Source organism: Limulus polyphemus, unplaced genomic scaffold (assembly GCF_000517525.1).
Source record: "Limulus polyphemus unplaced genomic scaffold, Limulus_polyphemus-2.1.2 Scaffold429, whole genome shotgun sequence".
Classification (NCBI taxonomy): domain Eukaryota; kingdom Metazoa; phylum Arthropoda; class Merostomata; order Xiphosura; family Limulidae; genus Limulus; species Limulus polyphemus.
The window spans coordinates 464,494-478,443 of record NW_013666039.1 but is presented as its reverse complement, the minus strand read 5'-3'; the positions used below and the strand labels follow the sequence as shown (position 1 = coordinate 478,443).

Sequence of the window (13,950 nt, the reverse complement as noted above, 5' to 3'; positions counted from 1 at the left end):
CTTTCACCTCTGACCCATCTCGAAAGGATTAATCTAGATAATTTACTTTTTACAGATCACCAAAACTACTTTTTGAGCAATAGTTTCATAGGCTACACAGGAACTGAGTCCCAATTTATAAAAGTGCAAATTAAACACTTTAGGCAGCATTTCCAAAAATACGGAGACATAGAATGATTTATTTCAATACAGAAGAGGCAGATTTCTTGGATTGATAACCCTACCAAATTTTCAAAAGTTGTATTTCTGGTTTTGTATCATCAACTAATTTTTTTTACAAGCTTGTTAGAAAAATGTTAAAATAATTGCTTACAGAATAAAAATATTTCAGTCTTTCTACTTAAACATAGTCATCAGTAGTGCATGAAGCCATGTACTCCAAAAAGTTTTCATTTTACATTCAAAGGTATTATTATATGTTAATCTACAGGCCTTCAAAGGTATCATAGTTGCTGTAGTGACAGGTTAATGTAACTGGAAAATTTTAATGAACGTAAAAATTGGTAGGCACATATCAGTAACAAATTGTAGCAAATCCAACACAATTTACATATTTTAAATTGCTGCTGGATCAAGAACCATTCTCACCTTTTTAATTCCAAGTTTAGTTTTTTAGATGATGCACTTAGATGGCTTTCAAAGCCTACGATTAGTACAATTATGTGAAAAGGATTTTACAAGCAAAGCCAACTGTGTGAATAGTTTCATGATCGAGCTAAGCAGGTGATATGAATTATGTTTCTGAATTATACTTTAATGGTGTTTGCGTAAAATTTGAAAACTTGTGACAAGCGCTGAAGATTAGTGTATAAAAAAAAACAGTTTAATTAGACCATACTGCAGGCCTTAGTTTTTGAAGATTGATGTTCTGATGTCAGATTGGGAGTCATAACTGTATGTTTTACATGTTAACTATATGTCTTTCAAAGAATACCTACAGTTTTCAGAATATCAGAAAAGACAAAGAGGTATCATTAAAGCTTGGTTCCAAATATCTAATTAACAAAGTCTGCTTTATCTGCAATGTTACTGCATTCAGAAATTTCAGCAGGGAAGGGTAAAGTTTTTATCACAAGGTGTTGTTAAAGTGCAGGTAAATACTGGAATGAATACCATCATATATTTTAAGATGTTCTTTTATTTCAACCATTAGGTGGTGTACTGTGAAACCAATATAAGAGGTATATGTAAATTTGTAACCAACATACAACCACCATAGTGTTTGAATTGAATCTTTCACCTTGAAAAAACTTTTGATGTATAATTGAGGTTTAAAGATGATTTTTGGCAAAATATGTGGATATGTAGATTTTAAAATGTTCAATGTATTTTTCATTATTTTAAAACTTAAAGAACCCATAAATGGTAAGACATGTTAGAGGTAATTTAGGTACATCAAAAATTGTTGCTTGAGTGTTGGTCAGTTTTTTGTAGGTATTTTTTCATTATCTTATTAATAAACTTTTCAAGAAAAAAGTTGTTCTTGACATAATTCTTGCTAGTATCAAGTTCTAGATGGAACAACTCTTCTGTACTTGTTATTTTAATGGCTTCATGAACCAATACAAGAATTAAATTTTTCTTGAAAATGGAAAGTGTGAAACTTCTGTAGATAAAATATAAACCTGAAAAAGTTGGTTTATGATAATAGTACACTGATAACTTTGTCTTGTGATTTAGAATTTTAAGGTCTAAAATTGGTAATAGACTATTTTTTTCTTCAAAAGTAAAGTTTCTGATATTCTGGTGACACTTGTGTCAATGCTCAATTTAAAAAATGATTTATCATACACAGTAATCATAAAAATGAGACTGTTCCCAGTCTCAAAATTACAGTAAAATACTGAATAACTTACTGTTCAGAATACAAAAAAACCCATTGAGACTAGAAACAGTCTCATACACTCAAAATGTTTTAACATTTTTACTGTGTCAAAACAGGTATCATTTTGTGCACATGTCAGGAGGTTTTATTGAGTTACATTCAAAATTTAATTAAACTACTTTTTTATCATGGTGTATAAATAAACTTGGCACAAAAACATAACTAATAATCCAAGTTTTAACATTTTTTAAGTTTTAAGTTCTTAATTTTATAAAGCAATATTAAAAAATCTTCAGTTCCTTTAGTGTGAGAATTGTGACATTTGCTCTTTTGGTTTCTCCTCTAATTTATTTATAACCTTCCAAGAAGTATGAAATTTAAAGTACATTACTTGTGTATATATAACTTAGATATTACTCAGGAAAACCATAATTTTTATGGCCTTCAATCATATTTGGTTTCAGAACCATGAAATAGAAAATCAGACCTCACTTTCCACACCCACCCATCACATCCCCTCTCTCAGAAATTGTCAGTAGTTCTTTCTGAAATTTAATATTATATTATCTAGAACCAACAGAAAATCAATGTTTTAATCAATCAAACAATTAATTATATTACGTTGTTTTCTGAAACTGTATTCCTATGGGAAACATACAAATAAGCTTAGCTGAACAGCTCTTGTCACATAGGTAGAAAGCCAGAAAAATTGTTAAAGCTAAGGGATGTTGTCTGCTTTTTGCATGTTATTATTCTGTGTTCTTTGGTACATTATTTAATTAAATATAAAATTATTTAGTGCAGTAGTACCATAAGTATAAAAAAGAAAAACAGGTAGAGTTAAGTGTCATCGACAGTTGATAGCAAAAAGAGCAGACTCAATTAAATACCTTATTTCTTGTTTTTCATGTGTATTATTTATCTATTGTTATAAAAGTAACTAAAGTGTTAAAATTTGAAACTTTTTAGGTTAGATAAGGTTAGATTGGTAAAATAAATAGTAATAAAAATATTTCACAAGGTACTACCACAAGTAGCCCATGAATTATATAATTCGATAGAGTAATATGAGCTCCATGTTTGCCAGTTGATTTATGAATTTTATGGTGGGAATATTAACTTGACACCATTCAAAGGGCAATAAACTATGTAGATAGTACGTTCTTTTTTAAGTATGTAAACTAAGTAGTCACATGACCACGAGTTTTTGTATTTACACCGTTGCACAATATTTGTTTTTCACTCTCCTGAATTGACATCAAAACATGTAGTGTCTTTTAAGACCTTTAATCGGTCTTAGAATAAAGATTTTAATTGTGTACCAAATAACATTGATCATTTAAGTATTTTAATATATTTTCAGTATACATCTGGTTATACTTAAATTTTATTATCTTCTGATTTTCTAACTCATCATCCTTATTTAAAATATAAGTATTTTTAGTGTATTTCATAATTTCTGTAGTTTCGCTAATGTTTCTAGCAGTCACATTATTCAGTTGAACCAAAATAAAAATTTTTTCTCACTGGATGACAAGACCAGTATAATTTGCACGTTCAGCTAGTGCAGAGTTTTCATTATTGTTTTTAACATTTCTCTTTTGTTCATTTATTCTAAATTTCATATTTCTTCTAGTTTGACCAATGTATACACGACCACATTCATATTCAATTTTATAAATACCCATTTTCTCAATTAGATTGAAATAATCTTTAGTTTTATTTAGTTTTTCTATCTAGAATTACTGCAGATTGTAACAGAAAATTACAATTGTTTATCCTAAATAGCTTAAGGCTTATAACAGTCTACATCTGTTTCTACTTAATTTTAATGTTTACTGAAAGTCTGCCAAATTTTGTGAAGATACACGTACTTTATTGAAGGTTATAGTATGGAAACTGTAACAAGTACAAATAGTTGCAAACTCAGTCAATTCAACCGAGCTCGTATGGAAAGAGTTAACAATAGTAAAAATGTTTTAAAAGGAGCAGAGACATTTGCAAAACTTAATTTACATCTACAGACAGAAAACTTGAACCTTTTTTCTTCATTTTTGGCCAGTGTATAGTTAAATGAATGATGTAGTACTTTAGAGAGATCCTCATCAAAATTATCTCCAAGCCCATGTTGATTTGTTTATTATTTTCATACAGGGTCAGTTGATGTGACTGACCTTGTAACCACAAAGTAACCATTAGTTTCATACTATAACTTTTTAATATATTTTGTGTATCTTCATGAAATTTGCAAAGCTTTCAGTAAATATTACATTTTATGGACCCAAAAGCAGGTTTTTTAATTAAGTAAATATATTTAGTCAGATTATTGACTGCTTTGAGTACAAAGTGATTTTTGTGTTAACATTAAATTATTTTTGTTCATCTGAAAATTTTCAAATTTAATTTGCATAATCTCTAAAACCTCCTGAATGAATATCACTTTTTTGTTTAGTAAAACTTCACATTTTGTTATTTTCTGTACCCAACTCTAAACACACTCAGTCAGTTTGACCAACCTCATAAATACCATAAAACAAAAATAAATTACCCCTTTTTCTTTCTTTCTAAAATTACTGCAGATTGTAACAGAAAACTACAATTGTTTGTCCTAATTAGCTTAAGGCTTATAACAGTCTACATCTGTTTCTACTTAATTTTATTGTTTTTATTGTCCTTTGAACTGTGTCTAACCTTTAAACCTGCCATTCAAGTTGTAAGTTACTCTGCAAATACATAGCACATGTTACTGTATTGAATGATGTAATGCACGAGGTACTTGTGAACATACCTCATGAAGAATTTTTGCTATTATTATTTTTCCTTATCTTACCTAATATAAGCAAATATGTTTCTAATTTTTACATTTCAGTTACTTTTATAACAAAAATTATACATGAAAAACAAGAAATATAGTACTTACCTTTTGTCTGTTGGTTGCTGATGAAATTTAAGCCCGCTTTTTTATAATGATGATACTAGTAACTAAATTTTTCTTTACTTAAATAATGTATCTAAAAACAGATAATAACACGCACAAAGCAAATAATGTCCTATAACTATTATAATTTAGCTGACTTTCTAACTAAGACAAGAAAGGCTTAAAATAATGTCCTTAGTTGCTCGACCTGAACACTGCGAGATAACTAAAGACAAAATTGACAACACTGTAGTCTGTACTGAAAACAACATAGCATTATACATCTTTTGATGGATCAAAACTGCCTTTCTGTTGGTTATGAATCATATAGTATAAAATATCAAAAAGAATTATTGGTAATTTATGAATGAGAGGATGTCAGAGGTGGGTGTGGCATATGGTTCTTATTTTCTATTTTATAACTCCATAAACAACTAAGATTGAAGGCTATGAAAATTAGACTTTTCCTCAGTAATATCTAGATTATAATGAGTAATTTACATTAAATTTTGTAATTCAGAGAGGTGGTAAATAAAAAAAGGGGGAAAACCTAGAGAAATATATCACAATTTTCATTTTAGGGGAGATTGGGGATTTATTTAAATATTTTTTATAAAATTATGAACTTAAAACATATGATATCAAAACTTGATTTAATAACAATGTTTTTGGTGCCAAGTTTATTTGTATACATGTTTAATAAAGCTAACTCGCTAGGTGACACATAAAAGCATGCATACATGGATATAATGCAGGATTTGACACAGTATACAGGTGAAGAAACATGCATGCTAGTAACTATTCTTGGTACTTCTTTCTTAAAAAAATTGTACTGGTACAAAGACCAGTGTATAGCAGGTAATTCAACATATTAATTGGTCTCATATTACAGGACCAGTGTTAATTTATTTTTCTGCATTGTTATTGGTATAGTCAATAACAAATTAGTTTTGTGCTTACTGTTATTCAAAATTGTATAGAATATAGAATAATGTTGCAGAATGTCAAGTATTGAATGCAAAATGTATTAACATTTTATTATTATAAATCTTTCTGTGTAAAGAAACTATATTCTCAAACACAAAGACATGTTAGTATTACAATATCTTTAAGTTCTTTCTTTGGTAGGGTGCTGCTGTTGGCCTTGTGAAGAACCTGGCATTGATGTCCTATATTTCTGTGGGGTCTCAGCCTTCACCAATTCTCGAGTTTTTGGAAGAATGGAGCATGGAAAACCTAGAAGAAATAGCTCCATCTGCTATAGCAGAGTAAGTGTTCATATAACAAACTCTTCTGTCTTTTGTAATTTTTTTTTATAAAGGAAATTGTCTTAAATACATAAAATAATATGGTTAATGTTCTTAAATTTACAACTAGTGGGTTAATTTTCTTTTTTTTATTGTATATGTTTTTCTTTCTTTCTTATGGCTCTGAACTGTGTGTAAAATATCAGTGAAATAAACACTTTTTTAAAAGGGCTCTCCTTTAATGTTTGAAGATAATATGGGAATATAAAACAGTATAGAAACAATAAAGCATTAGAATTTCAAATGCTGTTTTGTGAAGTGCAAGTTGATTAAATTTAAGAAAAATTTAAAGTAATTGGAACAAGAGAGAAAAAGTACATTGTTATATAGTCACTAAGATATTAATTTTACCTGTTTTAATTAAGTTTCAAAGGTTTCTATCAAATTGTAAGTAGGTTTTTAACTGAAGTAACATTTGAGTAACTAAATAAGAGAAGGTAATCCGGAAGTGAGTAATGGTTGTTGGTGGTTACCACAGTTATATTTATGTTAAGTCAATCAAGAGATATATGAATATTCATTGAAGTATATACAGAACTAAGATTCATATTGATGAACTCAATTTCAGGACAAACTAATTTTAACATACATTTAGTGTAGCAACCTTGAAAAGCTGGAGCCCAAAATAAGAATGATAACATACAAGACATTACTTTGATTTCATTATCATTTGCTGTTGCTTTTTTTTTTCTTTAATAGAGCAACAAAAATTTTCGTCAATGGTTGTTGGGTAGGAATTCATAGAGATCCAGATCAGTTAATGAACACCTTAAGAAAGTTGAGAAGACAAATGGATATCATTGTATCAGAGGTAGATTTTTTTTTTCTGGTTGTGCACTAAATAACATATGAACATTGATGTGTTTTATAATATCAGATTAAAAGTATAACGGAGAAATTTTATCCTTTAATGGCAAAAAATCTAGTTCTTTTGTTGAGTGGATTCTAGATGGTTTGTGTTTAGAACTTAGTCAGTGTTTAGAAACTGATATCAAAATATGTTACAAATGTTAGTATTGTTTAGCATAAGTTTTTGAATAGTTATCTTTAGAAACATATCTTTTACAAGTTAGTAACATCAAAAGTTTTTATAGTGCTGTTTAATACTTCAGTGTGATCTGTGCTTGTCTCTTGTAGGTGTCTATGGTACGTGACATTCGAGACCGAGAAATTAGAATATTTACAGAGGCGGGGAGAATTTGTCGACCACTGTTGATTGTAGAGAACCAGAAACTGTTATTGAAAAAACATCATATAGATATGTTAAAGAAGAGAGAGTTTAACAACTACAGGTTTGTGTTCTTTTTCATTAAAAGAAAATGTTTGGAAGAAAAAGTATTTGATACAAAATTCTAAAGAAGTAAAGATTGACATGTAGTAACAGTAAATGGATTTCTGGTAGTATTGTTTTGTGAAGATTTCACTTTGAGATACAGAAGAGAAAAAACAAATCTAAATACAAGATTGGAATAGTTCTATGTGTAAAATTACACAGACAAAAAATATTAATTTTTTAACATAATTACCAAAATTGATTATGTGAGTTCTATAGTAACAAGAGGGAATCCTCAATAGCTGCAGCACTTGAAATTCTTTCAGGCAGGATTAGAGTAAATTAAGCTATGAGACCTTGGGCATGGTCAAATACACCAATCAAAATGGTTTGACCTCCTGAGTCCATAACTGTAATTAGATCTCACATCAGTCAAGAGATGATGGAGCTATGAGCTAAAAGTTTAGACATGAAAAAAAAAAAACACTTGAAGCCATTCTATAAGCTACTATGCTGAGGCTAAAAATAAATTTTAAATATAATGTGATATAGTATAGATACATTGGCGCACAGCTAGCAGGACTTGATTATGAAGGAAGTTATATGTGGTATATAACTGATGAGATTTTCCTCAGAGACACCTGAGAAATTTGGGTATGTAGAGTTGACTAGTTAAAGCATTTGACATTTTTCCTTACTGACAGTTGGCAAGACTTGGTGTCTAGTGGTGTAGTAGAATATATTGACACTCTAGAAGAAGAAACGATCATGCTGGCTATGAACCCTGATGATCTACAGGACAAGGGGTTGTCATACTGTTCATCATACACCCATTGTGAAATCCACCCATCCATGATACTTGGTGTTTGTGCTTCCATTATTCCTTTCCCTGACCATAATCAGGTATGTTTCATTGCTAAATAACTAATTCCTATCTATTATATATCAAGCATATTATTATTTCACTAATTTATATTATCAAAATAAACCAGGTAGTGATGTTGTAATTAACTAAGACCTGGTCACACTCAAGTATGTGGTGTAAAAAAGATAACTATATGATTTCCTGTTTTAACCACTCGCACCACAATACTGTAGTGTGTTGTCTGTCAGTCAGTAGACACTAAAATGATGTCACATAAGGGACACTTAACATTGCAATTTGTACTGTTGTGGCATTGGTAAAATGTGCACATGCCATGAATCACGAGAATAATTATGCACTCTGTAGGCTAAAACAATGCATGAACTTCAAAAGCAAAAAATAAAAATATTTGTTACTCTTAATTTTGGTTTTATTTACTCTTGAAACAGAACACTTTCAGGGCCCTGCGAAAGTATATCTTGTAACCATAGACATATAACTTGTATGTCAGAATGTTTATTTTGTGACAAAGATGAATTAGGTGGTGAAATTTGGTAATTTCATTTTAATCATAGCTGTTTAGGTGGTACTAGGTTTAACCCTTTCCAGACTTTGGGTGGCTGTCATTGACATCTTGATTTTTTACTGTACTAAAAATTGTATAATTTCCTTTACTTTTCTATAATTGTTTATGCTGTCAAAATTCCAAACTTTTGATGAGATGCACTGTTTTGATAAACATTAAAATACATCCTTTTGTCTTAGATTACTTTTTTTTTATTGTTGATCATAAAGTTCCATTTTATATATACTCACTGTTTCAAGCTACTGATTTTTATTATAGACTTCTTTTGATACTTTATCTTGCTGATTGTAGTAGTCGCTGTTTCTGGCTATAAATAATAAAAAAAAAAAGTGACAAATTTGTCAGTGACCTGTTACAATGGCATTAGGTCAGACTAGACACCAGAATTTTTGTTAGCAGTATTCTTGGTTGAGAGCATTTTATATTTAGTTAATGTAGTTTCTTTTCAATAAAGACATTTTACTTACCTACCTGATTTAAATACATTAAAAGTAATAATATTCACTGGCTAAGGAAATAAGTTGCATTTGAGTGACTTAATATTTTGTAATTGCCTGCAATGTTCATTAAACCTAATAAGGCTTACCTAATGTCTAGTTTTCATACAAAAATTATTTAACACAGGAATAAAAAATGCCCGAGGAAACTAACAGGGTTTGGATGTGTCCTGGAATTTCATTTATCACTAGAAAAATGAAGGCCCTCCTACATTAGACACTTTACAGTCAATTGTTCATTGATATCTAATCCCAACATGAAAGGTTTAATCATTTTTGTTTTTTAAACCATACACACACTTTCAGGTCAGGTGCAATTTATGCGAGTCATCTGGGTTTTATATAGTGATATGTTACCGTTATGATCTTTCATGATAGTGAATGCAATGTATGCCACAAATCTCATTTTTGATTGCCCGAACAAATGGAAATATGTACATCCCTTTTAACTCTTAGTAGAAATCCACTAGAATAGTTGTTTTTCTTACATGCATAATTTCAGATCTTTATCTTTTCACTTATAGTTTATTTTTAATTTTCTTCTCAAGTTCTTTGTCTATTATCTTTTATGCCCATACATTAACTGTTGCCAACAGGACTTTACGAAGATATTTTGGCAGACTCTCTGCAGAGATGCATTGCTGAAACAAGATGGTGCTTATACACGCTATCTTCTTTATAAACTCTCACAATCCAGGCAACAAGTTAAACTTATAAAAATCATTAAACCATTCAAATATGATTTTTAAAACACACATAATACATAGTTAACTAAAATATAAAAGTAAGACTTAAATATAATTTAACTGTTTTTCTAACTAGAGCATATTTAGATAAGAAACCACTGTAACTGCTATAGTCAATTAAACAGATGAAAACTGTGCACCAGTTTAAAATTAACCATTTGTGGAGTACAGTGTAAACTGAGATCTTTCTAATGACTATATACACTTGTGTCAACCAACTAAATGTACATTGTAGATCTGAAGGCAAAGTATAGAAGGTGGACATGGCATCCATCAAGATATATAGTCAGTTTACGATATTTGCCAACAAGGTTGATACAGTTTTCTTTTTTTAACACAAATACGTTTTAATATACACACAACAATACAATTTACAATAACAGTTATTACAAATAATTATTACAAACAATATAAAGACTGATACTTCAATATCTTATAGAGTGTTCACGATGAGCGAGTTGTTTATGAGTTGACGTAGGTATATTACACTTAACAGGAAGCTAGCTAGCTTTGTCCTTCACTGATCACACGCTGTTTTTTTCACCAGTGATGTTAGGTAATGTTTTTATAAAAATACTAATGCCCGATGAGAATCCACTGAAGTTCCTGGTCAATATATCTGAAGTTCCTGATTAATAAGTGTTAATCACAATTATAGCTTCCAAGGTTTATAGTATACCAACTATAGCGAACTAATAATAGATACTCTCTTTGGCGTGGTGCATTGGTTATATTTATAGCCATGTGGATGCGTTCTAGAAATTTCAGTTTTACGTAACAATACTGAACTACTTTTAAGTGTTTACGTATATACATATATTGTTGATTCTTATTCTCGAGAATCTTCTACAACTTTGGAGAATAGGTGGGAGTTTCGCAATACATATCTAACATATGTATTGCAATACATATCTAAGCTTTGCATGTTTTTAAATATAAACTTAATCTAAACAAACGTTGATATTTAAATAAGTATATAATAATAAAATTTGCTACATGAATTAAATGAACTAAATGTTATTTGTTGTTGGCAAGAAAAGTGATGTGAGGTATAAAAATTTGTGATCACAGGAAGCATGTTAATCTGTTAAATCTTAAATATAGTTTAAGATTTAACCAATTCATAGCCTCAAATAAGTAGGTGGTGGTGGTTTTACTTACTAGTCATATACATTTCTGACATAAGAAAATAGCTAAAAGGGAGGAAAACCCTGTTTGATAAAGGCCAACAACTAGTTAAATATTTCACCACCACCTACTTATGTGAGATCATGACTCAAATAAATTTCTTGAGTAAACAAGGTGTGGAATTATGTAATGCTTTTGGTTGTTTGCTAGTGATAAATTAACTTACTGATATTCTTGTTTGGATGTAGTCCCCACGAAATACGTACCAGTCTGCCATGGGTAAACAAGCTATGGGAATCTATATCACAAACTTTCATGTACGGATGGACACTTTGGCACATGTGCTTTACTATCCACAGAAGCCCTTGGTAACAACTCGATCTATGGAGTACTTAAGGTTCAGAGAACTTCCTGCTGGAATCAATGCTATTGTTGCAATCATGTCCTATACAGGCTACAACCAAGAAGATTCTGTCATTCTCAATGCTTCAGCCATTGATCGTGGGTTTTTCAGGTACAAACTGTAGTCCTGAAAACTATATTTTTCTTGTTCAAATTATTTATAGTACATTTATTTTAATTTGTTTACAAGGTTTTTCCTCACAAAATTAAAAATACTTTTGTTGTCAGCAAACAGCCCAGTATTGTGTTTATTGTAGTCAGACTTCTCAGAAACACTTTCGTAAATGTTTTTAATGTTGTTTTAGGTCTGTTTTCTACCGATCTTACAAAGATGCAGAAAGTAAAAGAATAGGAGATCAAGAGGAACAGTTTGAGAAGCCTACCAGAGAAACATGTCAAGGTATGTGGTTCAGCAGTGATACAGGATTTTGTAGATTTGTGTTTATTAAGAGTTTTCTTAGTATTAAAATCTTATCTTGTGTCTCTCAACTTAATATGAGTAATTTCTGAAATACTCCTACTTAATTTTATGGTAAACCTTTAAAGCCATATAATGATCACTGGGGTGCTAAAAAACACCCATCTGTCTTTTACATTCTTACAATGAATTGAATTGCATGGAACTTAGTACAAACTTTCTAGGTCGTGTCTAGTTTCTACATAAAACTATTTTATATAACCTGAATTAGTATTCCTAACAATTTTAAGCATGAATTTTCAAAATTTTAGTTCTGAAGCTGTATAAAAATATTTGTCATTTGAATCTTCTATTTTTTGTTATTATTTTGGAAAAATAAATATTTTTTAGTATTTAATTTTGCCAATTGAAGTTGACTTCCTGCTGTGAATCATACAAACAACAGTGCAACTGACAAAGATTTACTGATGAATACTGAACTTGCTTTAATTTTATATATTTTAATAATTATAAATTCAAAAGATATGTAGATATGTTATTTGTTGGTGTTGTTTCAACAGTAAGTTAAAATGTATATTCAGTAAAGGATTTGTAACATCTAAGTATTTTGTCATCACAGGCCAACTTTCTGTACTCACTAAACCTAAATATTCTTATGTGGTGTATTGTTATACAGTAATATTCCTATAGCTTTGGAACAAACAGCTTATAAGAAAAAATCTGTTTTGTTGGAAAGTATTTGAAAGCCTTGTCTTTAGGCTTCTTCCCTATCTATAACCTTAAATGACCTTACCATTTTGAAAGACATAACTAATTTTTATAAGGCACTACTGAAATATAGTTATAGAATGTTAATCCTATCTCAGTGGGCTCCTGTATTTAACAAGACCTTCTAACCACCATGTAACCATGGTGGTATACATAGTATAACTGAAAGTACTTAATATATCTTCATGAAATTTGGCAAGCTTTCAGTTAACATCAAAAGTCTTTTGTAAACAAAAATCAGAATTTTTAGTTAAGTATTTTTATTAAAACTTTGTACATAATTATATGGAGTTGGAATGTTGACTGCTCTGAGAGAAGAGTGATTTTAATGTTAAGATTAAAAACATTTTTCGTTATCTAAAAATTGTCAAAATTCATTTGCATAATCTCTGAAACCTCTTAAATGAATATCAAATGTTTCTTTTCAGAAAAGCTACATTTTATCTGTTATTTTCTCTACCCTAACTCTATACAGGGTCGGTTAATTTGACATATCTCGTAACCTTCCTAAAAACATTAAGAAACAAATCTAAATTTTTTTCTTTTTAGAATGACTGCAGGAAACCACAATTGTTTATTTTATATAGCATAAAACTCATAATATTATACATATGTTTATACTTAATTTTATTGTTTTATTAACATTTGAATGGTGTCTAACTAATATTCCTGCCACATAAGTTGTAACTTACTCGGTGAATGTACAGCTTATGTTACTGTGTCTAATTATGTAATGCAAGAGCTGTGTGAGAGTATACCTACTGAAGAATTTATATATTTTTTTATCATTGTTTTACATAATCTAACCTTATAAGCTTTTTTACAGTATGGTTACTTTTATAATAATATAGAATACACATGAAAAAAAATATAATAATTACCTGTTGTTTTTTCTTCTGTCAATCATCACTGAACCTTAAGCCTAATTTTTTATACTAATGGTACTACTACAATAAATAATGTTTTTATGTAATTGAATAATGTACTTAAGAACACAGAATAATAACACATATAAAGCAGACAATATCCTACGACTACCATACTTTTTCTGGCTTTCTAACTATGTGATAAAAGCTATTAAAAATTCAGCTAAACTTGTCAATGTGTTTCCCATGGAAATAAAGTTTGGAATGGAAGTGAAATAGACAATTATCAATACAGAAAACAATGTCCTACGACTACCATACTTTTTCTGGCTTTCTAACTATGTGATAAAAG

The 13,950-nt window shown here is 29.7% G+C and overlaps 1 protein-coding gene across 1 annotated transcript in view; it reads left to right on the top strand.

Moving 5' to 3' along the window:
- Positions 1-13,950, top strand: part of LOC106458215 (DNA-directed RNA polymerase II subunit RPB2) — a 67,045-nt gene that overhangs the window by 40,059 nt on the left and 13,036 nt on the right. Inside the window, exons 11-16 of the mRNA XM_013917691.2 lie at positions 5,871-6,010; positions 6,749-6,860; positions 7,187-7,341; positions 8,027-8,225; positions 11,393-11,658; positions 11,852-11,946. Coding sequence (XP_013773145.1) covers positions 5,871-6,010; positions 6,749-6,860; positions 7,187-7,341; positions 8,027-8,225; positions 11,393-11,658; positions 11,852-11,946 — 967 coding nt within the window. The remainder of the gene's footprint in view (positions 1-5,870; positions 6,011-6,748; positions 6,861-7,186; positions 7,342-8,026; positions 8,226-11,392; positions 11,659-11,851; positions 11,947-13,950) is intronic.